We start from the raw sequence: 19495 nt of genomic DNA on the forward strand, positions 1-19495 counted from the left end.
AAAACTTTTTTTTAACTAATAATAAAAATTAACATCTGATTTTTTTTTTTTTTTTTTACTTTAGAAACTAAATTATAAAAAATTTAAAAATAAAAAAATTAAATTGTTTTATACTAAAATTTAAGAATTAAATGGTTAATTTTAAATTTATAGATAAACATCTTAATATTTCTATCGAGATGGACATTTCAGAGATCAACATTATAAAGTAGAAATTGAAAAACTCGTCTTTTCTCCCAGTCTCTTCTCTTGCTGCTTAACAGCAAAGCGCCTGCAAACAAGACCTATTTTTTTTTCTTAAAATTAAATTAAATTAATTAAATGAAAAATATTGTTTAGATAAATAAAAAATAATAATAATCTCTCTCTCTTTCTCACTCACTCACTCTCTTTCTATCTGTCTCTTTCTCTCTCTAACAGACTTCCCCCACACATACTGACACACCCCTCCCAAATTCCTAGAGAGAGAAAACACTGACCCAGAGAAACCATAGCCCCCATTTCCCTCTTTCTCTCTCTAAATTTCATCTATACCCCTCCTAGAGAGAGAGTGTCTAGCTCTCTTTAACGAACCCAATTCTTCTTTTTCACTCTGTTGCTCTCTTTTTCTCTCTGTATTGCTCTGTTTTTGTGTGTATTGTAGTGATTTTTGTTTTTTTTCTATTGATTTTGTGTTGAATGTGATGTACCCTTTGTGAGATTTGAAGCCCTAGAGTTTGTGGATCGTGGGTTGGAGTTACATTTGAATGTGAAGGCAGAGGGGGAGAGATTTGGGTAGATCAGGTTATGATGGCGGAGATTTCTGGTGATGGAGGTGGTTTTTTGCCGGAGGTTAATAATGGACGTGGGGTGGATTCTCAGGCTACACCGACGCCGATTACGGCACCGAATCCGACGCCGTTGACGGTGTCGGGATCTTTCAAGGAAGGGAAAAGCTCGTCGCGTCGCCGGACGTCCGTTAGGCCGAGTATGGACGCCGACGACTTCTTGAACTTGTTGCACGGTTCGGATCCGGTGAAGGTGGAGCTCAATCGCCTTGAGAATGAAGTGCGAGGTGCGAAATGTGGTTCGATCTGGTGTTTTTTTCGAGGGATTTGAGCTGGATTTTGCTGGTTTTATTCAATGTTTGTTTTTGTTTTGTTTTTGCAGATAAGGATAGAGAACTCGGGGAAGCTCAGGCGAAGATCAAGGCTTTGAAGTTGTCTGAGCGGCTTAGAGAAAAGGCAGTTGAAGAGGTTAATGTTTTATCATTTGAATGTTCTGGGACTTCTTAATATGCTGTAAATTTGGCGGATTCTTGTCTATTAGTTTAAGGGACTGAAGAAATTACTCGAAAAAATTTTTCTTCTGTGAGATGGGATGGGATTTGAATCTTTGATAGTGAATTCTACGCCCCTTTATAATGGAGACCACCACAAAACCATCTGCGGAGTTTGCGGAGTGTAGGTTGAGTATTTTTCTACAAGTAGTTGGGCTTGCTCTTCGTATAGTTGAGATCTAGACTTCTCAATTAAAATCCCCTTATTGTTCTTATTTCTATTTTGTGCGCATTCCCTGGGTTATTATTGGTGGGTAGTTCCCTTTTTTGTATGTCAGTTTCTTTGGCAATGTGGATCGGTGAACTCCATCAATCCTAAGTGGGGAAGAAGTAAATCCTTCTCCCAAATTTCTAGAACCAAGCATTCTGGGAAGATACTTTTGATTTTCTAAGTTTTCCCTTTATTTGGACAATGCTTCTTACGAGTTCCAACTTTTGGGTCGACTTCTTGTATTTGCTAATTTGAGGGCAGCGTGAAGATTTGCCGTTTACATTCATGCTCGATCTTATTTTCCTTTTTTCTAATAATACAGGGGAGGGGAATGGGGAAATTAGCATAAATCTTATGTCATGTTCGTTTTCATTCTGTTGGAATTAGCCCCCCTTTTTGAAAAACAAAATGTTTTGCTGCATGGGTCATTGTGGAAATTATTCTCCTTTTATTCCCTTTTGATGTATGTCAAAGGTAATCACATGTCTATTTTTAATTCGGTATCTATTTTTAACTTATTTCAGGAATTATTTCTGTAATTTCAAGCAGCCTTAGTGTCTTTAATGAGTTTTTAATTCAAAGTGTCCCGAATTTTAGTTGCTAATCCTTCTTCAGAAATGACAGAATTTCAAATGTTCACAATTATAGGTATAAGAAACATAGTTTTCCTGTAAACTGTTTCTAATACACTTCTTTAGCGTTATGTATTCTCATCTCTTTTCAGCACTTTTAAGTTGGCTATAGGGTGTTTTTTTTTGGGAGGGGGTTCAACTCCTTTGATTCTAAAACTTTTGGTACTTGGGTTCATTCTTCTTCATGAGGTTTTTCTGATACTTCTGAATTTACATTTCCTAGTTGGCTTTCCTTTTCATGTATTCCCCCGGAAGCAACATTTGTGATGTCTGAGTGACTTTGTCCTGACTATGTAAAAATGTTCTGGAAATTTATTATATGGAAATGATTGATTTGGTTTTCAATTGATATATAGCTGACTGAAGAACTATCAAGGGCCGAGGAGAAATTAAAATTGACAGAATCTCTCCTCGAAAGCAAGGTATTCACTGAACCTTTTTTTTTTTTTTTTCCCTTAATTTCTTTTTAAAAAATTTGACCTTCCTTACACCATTTCGTTGATATCGTGCTAATTTATCTTGTAATATCTTGCAGAATCTTGAAATAAAGAAAATCAATGATGAGAAGAAGGCTTCAATGGCAGCTCAATTTGCTGCTGAAGCCACTCTTAGGAGGGTACATGCTGCTCAAAAGGATGATGACATGCCTCCAATTGAAGCCATTCTTGCACCTTTGGAGGCTGAGCTCAAGCTTGCACGACAAGAGGTAATTTATTAAATATGCTACAATAATTACTAATACACATACCGAGCAAAAAGAAAATTATTGTGAGTTTATATGTGTTTTCGTGGTTGATTTCAAGATTGCTAAGCTACAAGATGACAATAAAGCATTGGATCGTCTTACCAAATCAAAGGAAGCAGCTTTGATTGATGCTGAGAGGACTGTTCAAAGTGCCCTGGCCAAGGCCTCTATGGTGGATGATTTACAAAATAAAAATCAGGAGTTAATGAAACAGATTGAGATTTGCCAGGTAATGTTTCTGATACAGGATGTTTAACATTTGAGCATGCAAGACATTTCATCCATCGTCATTTTTTAAGCTTTATAATGAGGAGAAATTTATAGGTTTACTGATCTGTTTCAGGAAGAAAATAAAATCTTGGATAAGATGCACAGACAGAAAGTTGCAGAGGTTGAAAAATTAACGCAAACTGTGAGGGAGCTGGAGGAGGCTGTTCTTGCTGGTGGTGCAGCAGCAAATGCTGTGAGGGATTATCAACGCAAAGTTCAAGAGATGAATGTAATGTGTCAAAATATTTAGATCAGAAGTGTCTTTTTATCGACATGTACTAATTTGAATCTTGGAGTGCATTACCAAAATTGTTGACGATTATTTATGTGTTCTTCAGGAGGAAAGGAAAACTCTTGACAGAGAGTTGGCTCGTGCAAAGGTAACAGCCAACCGAGTGGCTGTTGTAGTAGCAAATGAATGGAAAGATGCAAATGATAAGGTTATGCCAGTAAAACAGTGGCTTGAAGAAAGAAGATTCTTGCAGGTGAATCGAGTTCCATTACTCTTTTGCATCCAATATTGTGCTCTGGGCTTATCTGTTGCTTTCGTGTTGTTGTGCTATTTCTTCTTTTTTCAGGGAGAAATGCAGCAACTTCGTGATAAACTTGCTATAACCGAGCGAACTGCAAAGTCTGAAGCACAACTGAAAGTAATCAAATCTTTTCTCAATGGTTGTCATTGTGTACATGTTAACAATTGCTAGAAAATAAAGACCTCTCTTCTACTGTTTTACAGGAGAAGTATCAGCTGCGGCTCAGAGTGCTCGAAGAGAGTTTGAGAGGGTCTTCTGGTGGTAACAACCGAAGTACTCCAGAAGGGAGAAGCGTAAGCAATGGCCCCTCTCGTAGGCAATCTCTGGGTGGTGTTGACAACATCTCAAAATTAACTTCCAATGGATTTTTATCCAAAAGAACACCAGGTTCGCAGTTTAGATCTCCATCCTCAAGCAGCACGGTGTTGAAACATGCTAAAGGCACGTCAAAATCATTTGATGGAGGCACGAGGTCATTGGACCGAGGAAAGGTGTCATTAAATGGACTTCTACCCAGTTATTCATTCAATCAGTCCTGTGATGCAACCAAGGACGGTGAAGTAAGTAATGATTGGAAAAGTAATCCTGATGAAAAAGGAAATGAGTCTCCAACACTTGAGAGTGAAGACAGTGTTCCGGGGACGTTGTATGATTTACTTCAAAAGGAGGTTATAGCTTTGAGAAAAGCTGGTCATGAGAAAGATCAAAGCCTTAAAGACAAGGATGATGCCATTGAGGTTGATGTTCTGGACAAGCTTGTTTACATTTATGATCTATGTAATTTATTCTTTATAGGTGAGTCTCATAGATTGTTAACTTCTTTTCTGGTATTGGTGCTCAATGTTTTTCAGATGTTAGCAAAGAAGGTAGAGACGCTGACCAAAGCAATGGAGGTTGAGGCAAAGAAGATGAGAAGAGAAGTGGCTGCCATGGAGAAGGAGGTAGCAGCTATGCGTGTGGAGAAAGAGCAAGAGAACAGGGCAAAGCGATTTGGTGGTAGCACTAAGGGTCCCGTTAGTGCAGCACAACTGCTTCCTGGAAGGTATTAATTCAGATTTCTGTCATGTACAAAACTAGTAATGAATCAACGCTGTTATCATCAGGAAACTAGTAGTGTATGCAATGGTTGTATTATGATTGCATATCTCTGATCTGATTTTCTTTCTTTTTCTTTTTTTTTTTTTTTTGAAGGGGGGGGGGGGGGGGGTGGGGAGGGATTTTCTAATCTATGTAATTTAGAGAGCTGATTATGTGATACGCTCCCTAATTTATGTAATTTCATTATATTTCTGTCACTGAATCAGTGTTTTCAAGTTAATATGTTGTATGTACTGGGTTTAAATGTTGGGAATTTGCAGCAAATATTTGATAGGCAATGCACGAGATATTTGGCTTGAATTGATAAGGAATGGAAAATTGTATTAAATTCCACGTGTTCAGTTTCTTTGTTAAGATGTCTTTTTCTTTAACGTCCTGGAAGATATTGTGTATGTGGACACATGTATTATGCTGCTCTTATTGAGGAACTCTCTCTCTGTGTCTGTCTTTACCCCCCCTCCCTCGATGATACTCAGACTCTTGTATGTCTAAAAGTGATCACAAGAGGAACATAATCCAAACCATATGTTTATGGAGTTTGAAATCTCCATCACAACCAAAAGTATGAAAATGAATATCATTAATAGAAGAAACCAAAAAGAAACTACAGAATGAACTCATTCCCAGATCTTGGGTATCTCCTGTCCTGATTTCCTGTTGAAAATTTCCTATCTCACTTCCAGATCTCTGATAAAACAGTGATCACTGGTTTTCCAGGATACCCTGGCCGTTCTTAATGCTATGGGGGGGCCCCTTGGAAAATCTTTGCCAGGTTGGTTACCGACCAGCAGAGAAAATTTCCAGAACCTTTTCCCAAAAGAAGGGTAACAGTCCAAAATAAGTAACGATAACAATAGCTTCCTTTGGGCTTGGCATTAATCACAACTCTGCTAGTTCACTAGGAGATTTGCCTTTCTTTGAGTTCACTCAATAGTGATGAATTTCCTTTGGGCTACAAGCCTGGTAATGAAGTAGTTCTGTTTTGGAGCTTTGGCTTCCCAAAACAACTTTACTTTGGTAGTGGGAAGGGTTCCCATACCCCCCAAGAAGTGACGTACAATACAATTATTTGTTCCCTCAAGTCCCTATCAGATAGGCCTCAACAAGTGACTTCCAATTATTTCCTAGGACCATGATCAAGCATCAATAATGGTGCTAACCACAACTGAAGTAGAGAGTTTGTTCCCCATTTTCCTATCAGATTATATCTCAACCGTAGACATATGCACCCAACACAAAGGGAAGACAGAGCACATGCCATTGGGTTGAGAGGCTAACCATCTTGCCACGATGCTGAGAGTTGCAAAAAGATTGAAATAATATAGGTTTCTAGATAAGAAGTAATGCTGCCCTCTCCACCACACCACTCGAGTGAGGCATTTCAAAACATGATTAGCTTGATTGTGTTGGCAGTATAGTTTTTTAATCTGTGATGATTATTTGCGCAAAAGAAAAGAAACAAGAAATTCATTCTTTGAAGACTTATGAGAATTCTTATCATTTTTTTGTATTTGACACAGCACCCTACTGCCCTGAAGTTTATTTTGTTCTTGTCACTTCTTTAAGCTTTCTTTTGTAGGCTTCACTGTTTTCTTATGATATAGCATCTCTGAAAAGTTGACTAACATCTTTCATATTTTCCAGAAATGTTGGACGAGGTGGGTTGAATCGCAGCACGCAATAACAAGAAGCCGAATCTGCATTTGTGCAACCAAGTTTCCACATAGTTAATGATCTTTGTTCTTTTTTTACTCTATTCTATTTTCTTCCTGATGATTGATCATAGTAGTGTAACCCGCATGCCAATGACCTTGTGTCCGTTAGAATTGTTGCCAATATAGAAAGAGGAAAGATTTGGAAAGATGACGCTTCATGGGAAGGTAATTGGTAATGCATCTGACTTAGGATTGTCATCCCTCTGTTTAGAGATCAGTAAAAAAGGGGAGAAAGAAAAAGTTAAAAGGAAGAATAGTTGACTTGTTGGCTAACCATCTTCTGTCAGGTTTGTTTTTGAGTGAACCAGTGGTTGTGTGATTTGTATAGGTAGTCTCTCTACTTATTGGAATTTTTACTTTTGTTTCTTCTATTGTCACATTCAGTTGATATATGATATGATGTAATCTGCAATGAGTGTGTTGTTGGTTCAGGTATTGTTAATATATTCTTGTTATCACACCAAACTCTCTTCTTTTATGCTCCATTCAAGTCCTATACTGTTTTGTCTGCATGGTGTTTGTGAATCTTTGCCATAATGATGATAGGTTATCAATGCCAAAGCGAGTATAACTTGAAGAGGTTTGTAATTATATTCTCTTTTTTAGTTTCCACTCATTAGGTAGGTTAGCCAGTTTTGACTAGATTGTCATTTTTCATTAAGTGGGATGAGTGTTTCCTCTCATAGCAGCTTGTTCTATACCCATATTTCAACAGTCTCCAATTTATAGCTCAGCTGAGTTCAGTTGCTTGAGCTTTTCCATGCCTAATTCCAGTTTCGGGAAGTCTGTTCGAACTCTCGAAATGCAGTCTTGATATTGAGTCCACTCCTGGTGAAGGGGTCGTTGGATTACTAATATGTTGTAAGAGTTTTCAATTGGTGATTGATTTGAAGGGTTAATTTTTTTGGGATCATGTTGGAGTGTGCATTGTTTCTGCATGGGAAAATTTGCTTGTCATGGGTTTTTATTCCTCCAACAAATGTATGAATGGGAGTGAGAAATCCTATTGGTATACTTGATTTTAAAAATAGAAGAGTAGGAAACTATAATCTGATCAAGTGAGTGGTAAAAATTGTTCTCATTTGTGTTTTTCTATTTAATACAAGTTTTTTTTTCTTTATTATTAATATTTGTTATAAATAATGTGCGATGGACAACCTCCATTGTCTAACATCTGTCTAAACATAAAAAGTCTCATTTATATACATAGATCACGTCTATTGGGACTTGTAGCCAGCCAAGCATGAAGTTTTAATACGAGTGATTTTAAACAAGAGTGTAGTGGTTAAGGTGCGTAATAACATATTTAATTCAAGTTAAATTTTAAGTTCAAGGAGAATTTAACTGTAGGTTCCATTACACGCTTGGGGTATATTAACGTCACAATCCATTCCAAGTTCAATTAGGGTAATTTGAGGTGGGTAGGTAGCCCATGTCATGATGCTTGGTCTCGATCTATGTCAAGGCCGACGACCCAAGCAACCCACTAAAGAAGGGATGCCACACGAAAGATCTAACCCAAGAAAGGAGAATAAGATAAAATGATGATTAGAAAACTCTAACGGAAGAAGATTAGGTCAACAAACATTATAAATTACATGGATAGTGAGTTCATTCTAATACTTAAACTTTCTACTTGTTATAAAGATACACTTTCTAACTCATCAAAGTGTGTGCGGCAAGCACCACGATGTTTTGTAGATTTTTCCATCTTGTAAGTCATATTTTTTCCTAAGTTACAAATTTACGTTGCTATCACACGAAAGTTTGGTGCGTTTCACATCCAAATTTTTGAATTAACACTAGATATTAAAAAAAAAAAGGTCTATCATTCTTCTAATTTGCCTATTGATTTCTTTTCTTTGTCCTTTTTTTTTTTCGTTTCCGAGAATTCAATAGGTCCACCCTTCGACTTCCAAAGTTGAAAGGCAATTGGTTTGCTAGTTACTAGTTGCCAGGTGCTGAGGGGGTACGTACAAGTAGCTTTCTCATAATAATTACATTGTTTCTACGCAGCCTCGTCAGCTATCCCAAAGTCCACCCTTGACTTCCAAAGAAACCCACTGATTTATAAACCCTGTGGATTTTGAGTCTTCTTTCCCAAATCAACTACAAACTGGGTTGGCATGGGGCTTGGAGAAGGAGCTATCAGAGCTGACAGAATGGCTACTGAAGGCAGAAACCTTCTTGCATGATATCAAGACAACAAAATTGCATCAGGATTCAGTGAAACTATGGTGTTGAAAAACTTAAAATCTTGCCAATGAAGCTGATGATGTATTAGACAAGCTTGTTTATGAAGATCTTCGACAAAAAGTGGCAAAATTAAAAACGAACAATCTATCCTACCCATTGTGGGTATGTGTGGATTGGGTAAAACAACTTTGGCAAAATTGGTCTCTAATCACTCGAAGATCAAACGACATTTTGATGAAACTATATAGGTGCGTGTGTTGAACCTTTTCTTATCAATAAGATTTTGGACAATAAGGAGGCTTTACTTCGTGAGCAAAAATGAGATACTTTATGGCAAAAGTTATTTTCTTGTACTTGATGATGTTTGGAATGAAAATCCTTCTTTGTGAGATGAATTGAAGAATTGTTTGACCAACATCATTGAAAAATCTGAAAATAGTTTTATTGTGACTACTAGGAGTCCTGAAGTTGTAAAATCGTGGAAACATTCCCCTAATCATCATTTAAGCAAACTATCTGACGGTCAATGTTGGTTTTTATTTTAAGCGAGTTCAAATATATGGACTACCAATGACTTTATGTTTGACGCTTCTTCAAGAATTGGTTAAAAAGGTTGGTGGCATACCATTAGTTGCAAGAGTTTTGGGAAGGGCACTAAAATTTCAAGGAAACTATGGTGGATGGGTGACCATGTTGAAAAGTGAAATAAGAAAGCTATTTGAAAATTAAAATTTTGTATTATACATGCAAAGATTTTGAATTTGAAAAAGAACAACATATTCAAATGTGGATAACACAAGGATTTATTCATTTAAAGAAAGGAAGAAGCAACAAAACATTGACAAATGAAGGAGATATGTACTTTAATATGTCTTGTCTCGTTGTTTATTTTAAGATGTCAATAAAGACGATAGTTATAAGTTGTAAAATGCATGATTTTATACATAACATTGCATGTGATGTTTCAAATAATAAAAGTTTTCAATTAGAGTATGTCAATGCATTGGAAATGGAACATTGGACGAGTAAGACTAAAAAATATGTAGGGCAGACATGCACTATACTTTGTTACAAATTGATTCCTTCTACAATAGAGAAGATGGTTTGTGATAAAGTTTTGAACTTTGTTCATTCATGTGTTTTGGTGATAAACTAATGGGATACATATCAATTACTTTATTCGATTCATAAGTTAACCCACTTGAGATATCTTGATATTTTCCATTGTAGATTGGAGAAGCTTCTAGATTCTTTCGTCTTGCTTTATAATTTCCAAACACTAAGGATTGAAGGCAAACATGTTCAAGAGCTTCCGAAGAATTTAAGAGAATTGATTAGTCTAAGACATTTTGAACTTTCAAACGGGCATGTTGGCTACATCAAACAAATGCCTCCACATTTGAGTCAGTCGACTCACCTTCAAACGTTGTCTATTTTTGTAGCAGGATCTGAGGAGGATTGTAAGATAACCAAACTTGGACCTCTAAAAAACCTCAAAGGTAGTTTGAAACTTAATAAATTTAGAGCATGTCAAGTGTAAAGAAGAAGATGAAAGTGCAAACTTTGGAAAAAGAGAAGGACAAATTGCAAAAATCACCCTTAAAGTACGATGATAATTGTAATTATACCCCTTAAACTTCTAAATTAAAAAATTGAGCCTTCAACCTCATTCATATGTTAAAATTTGACCCTCAAATGTATATAATTGTATAAATTTGAGGGTTCAATTTTTATCATTTAATTTAATTTTTACAATTATTTTAAATCTGGGGCCCGATTTGAACAATTTTGAAAATTTAGGGATCCAATTGTTACTACTGAAAGTTTAAGAATATTATTGCAATTATCATCATACTTCAAAGATGATTTTTACAATTATTCCGAGAGAACTTACCTATCTAGAATTCATATGGAGTTGGAATTGTCATAGAAAAGTCAATAATCATAATGATTTGGGTGTTGAAAGGATTTCAACCCCACAAAAATCTACAATGTTTGAAGATTCAATCCTTTCAAGGCAAAATTTTGCCTAACGAGATTTTCACTAATAATTTGGTGGCAATAACTCTATTCCATTGCGAAAATTGCAAAAGGCTTCCAAAGCTTGAACAATTGACCAACCTAGAGGAACTTCATATCTCTCATTTATATTAGGTACAAAGTATAGGAAATTAATTTTATGGAAATAATAATTCCAACCAAATGATTCTTGGACTACCTAAAGCAATGGGGAGAAGTGAAAGTTGGATCAAATGTAAACTTTTCCTCATCTCCTAGTCCTGGTTGAGATTTGAAGTTTTTCTTCGTTAAATTTAAAAGGAAAAATTATCTTTTAGGTATTTAGGTTTTGGATCTAGTTTCTATTTAGCCTCTAAGTTTCAAAATATTATACATTTAATACTCAAAATATTATACATTTAGTATTTAAATTTTGAGTTTGGTTTCAATTTAGTCTGGATTTCAAAAACCTACAAATTTACCCTTGTCATTAGAATTTTACTTCAATTTAGTCCTTATATTTCAAAATTTACACTTCTAACATCGATTACTAAATACCAACTTTCCATCTTTAAAGTTAAACTATGTTAATAAATTAAGAATTGTTAAAAGAATTATAATCAAGTTTCACTATTTTTATCACTTTTAAAATTAAGTTTAAAATTTCACTTTATAATTACTTTTAATTAAATAATAGAAATTGGCGTGAATGATTGAAAGTAAAGTATTTAATGAAAAATTAAGGTTAAAAATATAAAACCTTGAAACTGAGGGATCAAATTGAAATAAAACTCAAATCTTAAGGGTAAATTTTTAACATTTTGAAAGTTGGGGACTAAATTGAAACAGAACACAAAATTTAAGGATTAAATATGTAACATTTTAAAATCTAAGAATCAAATAAAAACTAGAGCCGAAACCTAGGGATCAAAAAGGTATTGTTCCCAATTTAAAATTTTAAGTTTCTTAAATTTATTGTTACATTTAAATTTCAATTTGATGTCTAAGTAAATGCTAGATCTAAGATTTAAGTTGTTTGTTATTTTTAAATTTTCTTTATGCTATGTGAGTTTCTATTTTTAATGGTTGTTTTAAATTGTAAGTTAGTAGTATTAATTAGGTGCATCCTTATCCTATATAAGGGTGAACTACCATGTATTAGATTTATCACATTTATGTATCACCAAATTTTTCCAATTTTAATAAGAAGTTTGAATTTCACTATCATTTTCATTCTCTTCTCTTGTTTATCAAATATTGAGAAATTGATTTGCTTCCGCAACATTTATTTTTTCCATTAATTTCATTTTCTGAACTACTTTGATTGTTCGATAATGATAAGAGTTCATGTTAACATTCCAAATATATTTGGGTTTTGTGATGAGAATGGTGTGAAAAATCTTAGAGTTGTTGAAATTTTGTAATGTTTCAAATTGATGAAACTTCCAAATGGGCTAAAACTTTGTCATTCCATTTGATCAAGATTCGAGAATAAAGCAATGTTGTTCCTCTTTGACTTTAAACTTGGAAAATAGGAGTTTGTTCTTCTCTAAGAATCGTACTGTTTGAGAACTTACTTCAACTCATTAAGGATATGTTTTTATTAACTTTTCAAGTGTTTAATTTTCAAAACAAGTCATCTTTTTTTTTTTTTTAAAAAAATAAAGTGTTTAGGAACCATTCAAAAATAGCTTTTAAAATATATTTAAAGTGTATTTTAAATAATTTTTATCAAAAGAATTTAAATAATAATATATGATTTGAAAGACACTTCTTTCTCTGGTTAATCCAAACGGTTAGTGAAAAAAGTAAACATTTTTGGATGCCTCCAACATTATGGCCCCTTAATTTGTGCTTTTCTACCAAGTTTAGGTTGCCGTTGGGTTTGTTCATTCCTTGCAAGATTTATGGGTTCAAAACTTCGTCGGTAGCGTTGAAGCTTTTGCCAAGATGGTTCAAGAACCTCACTTCTTTGCAGAAATTGAGTCTTTCCTTGTGCATAAATGGTGGAGATCGAGTCTTTTCTTTTATACAAATTTGATACGTTTATCAACTAATTCTACTTCTTTTTTTTTTCTTTTCTTTTTTTTTTTTTTAAATTTAGCTTTTGTTGTCAAAACAAGTTATTTTAAGATTCAATTTTTTTTTTTTTCCATTTAGAATGGAGAGGAAAAACAGGGAAATGCAAGTCTTGAAGAAAAAAGAGTTCAATCCACCTTAAAAAGAATAGGGAAAAAAGAAAAAGGGAAGGCTTTTTATTTTATTTTTTTTAGTAATAGTAGTAATAATTGGTGTGGCTTTGCATAGGCCACATTTTAAAAAAATGGAGAAAGAAAGATGGAAAAAAATCAATAGGAAAAACAGCACTAAATTTGGGCGAAATACAAGTTGATAAGCACACGTGAAGCTATATAGAGAAGAAGAGAAGAGAAGATAAATACAAAATATCTAAGTGGTTCAACAACAAAGCCAACATCTACTGTATCAAAGGAAGCTCAAAGATTTTATTCTCAAAAGGGAAATACAAGGAATTCAAGTACTCTCCATTACAACACTCGTTACTAAATTGATTTAGAGTCTTCAATTTATAAACAATATACTGAGTACTTGACATTGAAATTGTTGTTATTATAATTGAAAAAAAGTAGAATTGAGGAAGTATATTTTATTCAGGCATTTCTCACTCTAATTAACAAGGATACATACTAAAAATAATTCATCGCGATTATAAATAAAGCATACCACTGAGAGGAGAAGAGAGAAACGGAACTGATCTCCTCGAAATTACGAACGTACAAATTGTAACCTTAAATTTGAACTTTGATATTGGTTGGAAAAGATAAACATGGATGTATAATGTCGGTTGCAATGAAAAAAGGCAGATCTTTAATGTCGGTTTTAAATCGACATTAAAGATCTATTAAGGCTACAATGTCGATTTGCCAAACCTCGTTTATTCTTCCCCGTTAATAAAAACCCTGCCTTTCATATCTCAAGCAAATTCTCTCTCCTTTCTAACAAATTTCCTCTCCCCCAAAACCCTATCGTCGTGTGCCTCACCATCTCCGTCAGCCTACCGCTCTCGCCACCAGCTCCTTCAGCTCCCCCAGTGCCGTCCGTCGTTCGTTTTGTTAGATTATCCGTTCGTCAGCTCCGCAGTCCGTTCGTCAGATCCGCCAGCACGTCGTGCGTTCGTTAGCTCCGCTGTCAGTTCCGTCACTCTCGGAACCGAGCTCCGTCATTTGCTCCACCTTTCACTCCGCTCTGACCTTCTCTCGCTTCACCGTTCTTCCAGCCCGATCTCAGCTCAGATCTGTTCCAATCATGGAGCTTCACTTAAATCTGTTCAAGCTCCAATTTGTTTAACATCTTCAAGGTCCGATCCGTTCTAGCAGTTTGTGGTTCACGATTTTGATGTGAGTTGTTAACTTAATTGAACTATATTTTACTTTACCTTAAGGGTTCGATTTAATTGCTGCTGGTTTTTTTTTTTTTTTTTTTTTTTTTTTTTTTTTTTTTCCTTCTTCTTCTTCTTTTTCTTCTTCTTTGCAAAGGCATCAGCCTGCATTTGTTCACAGAAGAAAAGGTATTTGAAGATCAAAACCCTATTACAGACGGAGCATATCCGAAAAAAGTGGTTGTGTGAGTTTCAGACGTACCTGGAACCCAAAAGATCGGCTCACAAAGATGAGACCAAAGCTTACTAAATGCTCGAGAGGTATTATAATGTTCTGCACATCCAAAGGCAACGCAAGTGTACATATTAAAATGTGGCATTCTACTATTGTTGCTGGATTTCTGTGTCACTTTTAGTCTTCATTGCTGGATTTCTATGTCACTTCTTTGCAATCTTGATGTTGTTTTGATAGTGTTTTCTTTTAGGATTTTCCATTTTATTTGCCTGTTTGGTTGTTTTGACAGTGACGATGGAGAATTGTTTCTCTATGTATAGTGTACTTGATAGGATTTGGGAAATGTGGCATTCTACTATTGTTGCTTCTTCACCCCTCCCTCTGATTTTAGTTAATTTGATATGGGGATTTTGTTTTCTTTTTTTGTATGTTTCGTTTCTCAATCAGTGTTGGGAGATTGGGTTGTTATAATACTTGATATGGAATTTCTTGAATTTTTCGGATGCTATGCTCGTTGTGGATGATGGTAAAACTGTGAAGAAAACAAAAGGCAAACAAGTAAAAGTAAATGGGTTTTTCTCCCATTCCATCTCTGCATCATCACAAATTTGAAAAAATGGTTTTGCCTAAAGCTCCCCACTTCAGAAAGTCACACAAAAAGAGAGAACTGGGGCTTGAAATGAGAGGTAGAATGGAGAAGGCCACAAGCCACTGCTGCAACTACAAAAGCCTAGAAAAGCAACAAATTAGGTGTTGATCCCTCAAATTTCATTTTAAATATCTATATTTTGATTTTGAAACATTTGGGGTACTATTGTTTTTTATTTTTTATTTTTGGTTTTTGGTCGTTTGAGGGTGAGAGATGAAGGGAGAGTTAGAAACCTAAGCTAGATTTTTTTTCCTTGTCCTGCTTCTTTTCTGTTTTGCTAGTTTGGCTTTTGCAGAAAAATAGGAACAATAGGAAAAAAAAAGAAGAGTTCTTTAATTTCTTTTTTACCCAAAGAATAGAGCTACTTTCATTCTTAAAGAGAAACAATGGAAATGAACTCACTGAGTCAATGGAGGGGAGGAAGAATGGTGCAACGTCGTGTTTAAGAGAGAGAACAAATGAGGGGAAGATAGAGGAGGTTAATAATTTTAATTTGGATTGTTCTGTTCAAGCTATATGCTTCTCCTTCTTTCTTCAGTTAAAGTATGCTTTCTTATGAAAATATGTTTTTTTTTCAACTGCTACTTAGTTTTCTGTTTATGTGTTTTTCTTTCTAGGAAACTCTTCCTGTGATGTAGTTGGTAGCCCATATTATGTTGCTCACTAAGTACGAAGTGCTCTGTAACCACTATGGCATGAGGTTGAGAAGGAATTTTTTTGGCGTGGGTAGTCTTCGATTTGCAGGGTGTTTCAGCGCATAGGGCTCCGGTTCGAAGGTCTGGATTATTTGACTTTCTTCCAATAGTTTTGATTTGCAATAATTAATTTGTATTGCTCATTATCCGTGCCAACTTGTGCTCAAGTTACTACGTAGTTGGTTTGAATATTATAGTGTTCCGAAAATTCTGGTAGTTCTGTTGAGAGAAGATTATTGGTTGAATGTTGTGTTGGAAGTGCATATCTTTGAACAGGTGTCGAAGTAAAAAAATTTTTGATTTTGTTGTATAGTGATGTCATGTCGCGAAATTTTTCTAAAGCATAAGAGTTAATTAAGTTAGTTAGAGGTTAAAATATGGTAATTTTCTTTAGGTTCTTTCTGTTCTTGCTTCTAGATTTCATTGCAATTGACCCAGTGTTGACTTCTTAACTTGAGTGAATCTTCTTCACTGTGTACAACCCTTGCATGAGATATGCAGTCAAGATTTCTTCTATTAAAAAACTGGTGATTTTACTTTCAATTGCTTTCTTCGATTATTGTAAAAACTTTTGCAATTAGGCATAGGGAAAGATAAATGACTTTCTTGTTGCAATCATAGGTATTTTGCGATTTGAAGTGCTGATTCATTAGATAGCTTATGGGATCTCTCAGATGCTCTGCGTGCGGACATTTACAAAACTTGAGTAAGTTTTCGTTTGATTTATACAGTGATTTTGTTTTTTTATATCCTCAATAACCAGAGCTGAACCTGGACAAACAGAGCAGCAACCTCAAGAAGAGCAATCTAAGTTTGAAGGTGAAGAATCTTTCACTGTTGTGGTATCCAATGATCCAAGTTTTATATACCATATTGTGTCCGGATTTAAAACACAATCTTGGAATAGGATGCCCCAAGCTGCTCAGGTCTTCCAGAATTATCAGACTTATGCTAAGGCTTGGAAAGAACTAAAATTGTCTAAATGTATTCCAGTCAAGCCTATCTCTACGAAGGATCTCTCAGGGGAGGTCATAGCAACATCAGTTGGGGAACTGGATTTCTTGCCTTATGAATTAATATGGCTGAGATGTGTTACCAAGTACTATTCTTCTCTTCCGTTTATAGGATACCCTCTGAATGCTTTCTGACTCATCCACAGGCTCGTATGTCAACATATTCACTAGAAGCATCTTAGTGTGAGGAATGCACTTGGACCGTCTTTGCCTTTACATTAAGGATAAAGGGCTGGACATCATGCTCAGACGCTTTGCCGCTTTGTACATCCCTAATGATTGGTTTTCATATGATTTTCTTGATGACATACTGGACAAGGAGATATGTTTTACTATCATTAATGAGATTAGGTCTGACGATGACCTTAGGTCTGTTTTCAACCTAGTAGGACATCTAGCGCAAGGAGGATCAAGAACAATTGAACCTATCCCATACTTGTGCTATAGCTCTGTAATTGAATTTTATGTGAAGACAATTGCTGCAGGAAACACCGGGAGAAAAGCAATATCTATTGAGATCAGTCCTAGAGATTCACAACTCAGTGAGCAAATCAGTGCCTAGGATGGCAATAGTGGCTGGACAAGCTTCAGGTTAAGCTCATGCCAGTGAACCTCAGACCACACAGAGGACCACCCGAGAGAGGACTGGGGACGTGACAAAAGACAACATTGACCAACCAAAGCAAGGTAGTGATACTGGGAAGACTCAGTCACGAGGCAAAGTTAGAACTAGGACCATATTTCCCTTGTTGCTCTTTGGTTTTGAGAGTCATATGCGTGGCCCTCCTAAGACTAACACTAAGCAACAACCAATTCAACCAAAACCTGTGGATGAGATGGGAGGGGGAAGGGAAGGCCACCAATGACTGCATTGTGTCTAAAGAGGATTATGAGACCCTAATAACCCAGATGACTCTCTTGGCTGATCAAAACATCTTATTGAAAGAAACAGTTACTGAAACCTCCAGTAAGGTGTCAGTCCTTGAAGCAGAAGTCCGGGATTTAAAAACTGCCCCTGGTCTCCTAACCGCAGTCACTGCATCTAAGGATATCAAGGAGAGGAGTATCCTCAATAAGACACTACTGCTGACACAAAAGCGTTCAACTGAAGGACAAGACACTGAGATGTACGCTTTTTACAAGGCCTTAAGCTCAAATGATGATATCAAGAGGCAGGAGGCTACTGCGATGGTCAAGCAACAACTGAGGGCTTTATTTGAGAAGGCAGGAGAGAAGAACCTGGCTTCACAGATTAGAGAGGAGAATATTATGAACAAAGGATGTAGGGCAAGACTCAGGATAAGGACTTCAGCACTGATAGCGTTTCCATCGGACCAGACACAGAAGGTCAAGAACAGTGGACCAAAAGCAGATGTGGTTGAGGGTTTGGAGGCAATGGAGGAAGGCTGATCTTCTCTACTCTAGCTACAGTGGTCGCTATCTATGAAAGAATAAATAAGGCCGACCTTCAATCTATCAACTGTTGTGTTTTGTTTAAGAACTATTTACTCAATTCATGTTTTGTTAGTCGGAACACACTGAGCTTTGTAGTTTAGACCTATAACTAATCAAATTTCATGTATAGAAGGTTTTACTTTTAAGATACTTCACAAAGTGTTATCTTCATTTTTTTTGTTGCAGGTATTTTTAGGATCTTTTTGGGTTTGAAAGTGCATGAGAAATGGATCAAACTATGAAGCATAACTATGATGCATTTTTCAATTTTTTGTTACGTTCATTCCTTTCTGCAAATGCATTGTACTCAACGATGTTAGTGAATGTTATGATTGTTTGGTCAAATTGATACAATAATATGTGGATATGTTTTTTTTACTTTGTTATTTAGTTTTATTTCCTTCCAATAAATTAGTTAATTTTGTGTTTGTTTGAAATCATAATATATAAAAGCAATTAAGATTTTATTTTATATATGTATGGGTAAGAGAAATATTATTGTTTTTTTTTAAATATTATTGATTTGCACGTTGTTGAGTAAAAAATATATATGTAATTTTTTTTTTTGTTAAATGTCAGTTTTTAATTTTTTGACCGACATTAAAAATGGACTGGACATTTAAAAAAATGAGGTATAAAAAAAATATTGGACAATTATTGAAAAAAATTGGGAAGAACTTAACATAGAAGATGGTTTACAATGTCGATTTTCAACTGACATTGTTGATTATGTATAATGTTGGTTTTCAATCGACATTGAAGAATATTGGCATTGAAATTTAGATTATATAATGTCAATTTAAAACCGACAATAAAGACCTTTTATAACATGGTCTTAGATGTCGGTTTTCAACCAATATTGTACCTCTATAATGTCAGTTTTAAATCGATATTAAAGCTCTCGAATGAACACAAACAGTTATTTTTCTCCAACGAATAAGATACCACCAAAAGGGCTACCTTGCTATTTTCTAGCAAATTAATAATATATTTAAATTTTCATTTGAATCATATTCAAATGATATCCTCTCATATAAGCTATAGTTTTAATATGAATCTCATTCATACTAATTTTAACTTATAGTATTTTATATGGATCATATTTATATAATTAATATTTGAATCTTATTTAAATATATTGCTCTCTTTTTAATTATAAATCATATTTATAATTCTATAATGCAGTATAAATAATCATAAATCATATTCATAATGAACTATGTATTATAACGTATCAATATTCATTACATTATATTAATCACATCAATATAAAGTTTTCCTTAAATATATATATTTTTAACAAAGGTATTGTAATTAAAGTGTGGGGTGGGGGAG

General features: G+C 35.0%; 1 protein-coding gene and 1 long non-coding RNA gene across 2 annotated transcripts; both read left to right on the top strand.

Annotated features, from left to right (window-relative positions):
• Positions 1–384: 384 nt before the first annotated feature.
• LOC120081595 (microtubule-associated protein 70-1-like) lies at positions 385–6987 on the top strand. Its single transcript, XM_039036619.1, has 11 exons — positions 385–1054; positions 1150–1235; positions 2518–2583; positions 2697–2867; positions 2965–3135; positions 3250–3405; positions 3515–3661; positions 3755–3826; positions 3913–4446; positions 4561–4751; positions 6452–6987. The coding sequence occupies exons 1-11, from the start codon at positions 787–789 to the stop codon at positions 6489–6491; spliced, it is 1902 nt and encodes a 633-aa protein (XP_038892547.1). The 5' UTR covers positions 385–786; the 3' UTR covers positions 6492–6987.
• A 6622-nt stretch (positions 6988–13609) lies between these two features.
• LOC120081401 lies at positions 13610–18538 on the top strand. Its single transcript, XR_005482806.1, has 5 exons — positions 13610–14132; positions 14271–14434; positions 15615–15773; positions 16314–16398; positions 18347–18538. It is a non-coding gene; the product is annotated as an uncharacterized LOC120081401 (long non-coding RNA).
• Positions 18539–19495: the final 957 nt, after the last annotated feature.

Source organism: Benincasa hispida, chromosome 7, assembly GCF_009727055.1.
Source record: "Benincasa hispida cultivar B227 chromosome 7, ASM972705v1, whole genome shotgun sequence".
Lineage (NCBI taxonomy): Eukaryota > Viridiplantae > Streptophyta > Magnoliopsida > Cucurbitales > Cucurbitaceae > Benincasa > Benincasa hispida.

Excerpts from the sequence above, each read along its gene's own strand:
- LOC120081595 (XM_039036619.1), top strand. The coding sequence starts at position 787 with ATGATGGCGGAGATTTCTGGTGATGGAGGTGGTTTTTTGCCGGAGGTT. Across the intron at positions 3,136-3,249 it reads AACAGATTGAGATTTGCCAG|GAAGAAAATAAAATCTTGGA; the intron begins GTAATGTTTCTG and ends GATCTGTTTCAG. Across the intron at positions 4,752-6,451 it reads GCACAACTGCTTCCTGGAAG|AAATGTTGGACGAGGTGGGT; the intron begins GTATTAATTCAG and ends CATATTTTCCAG.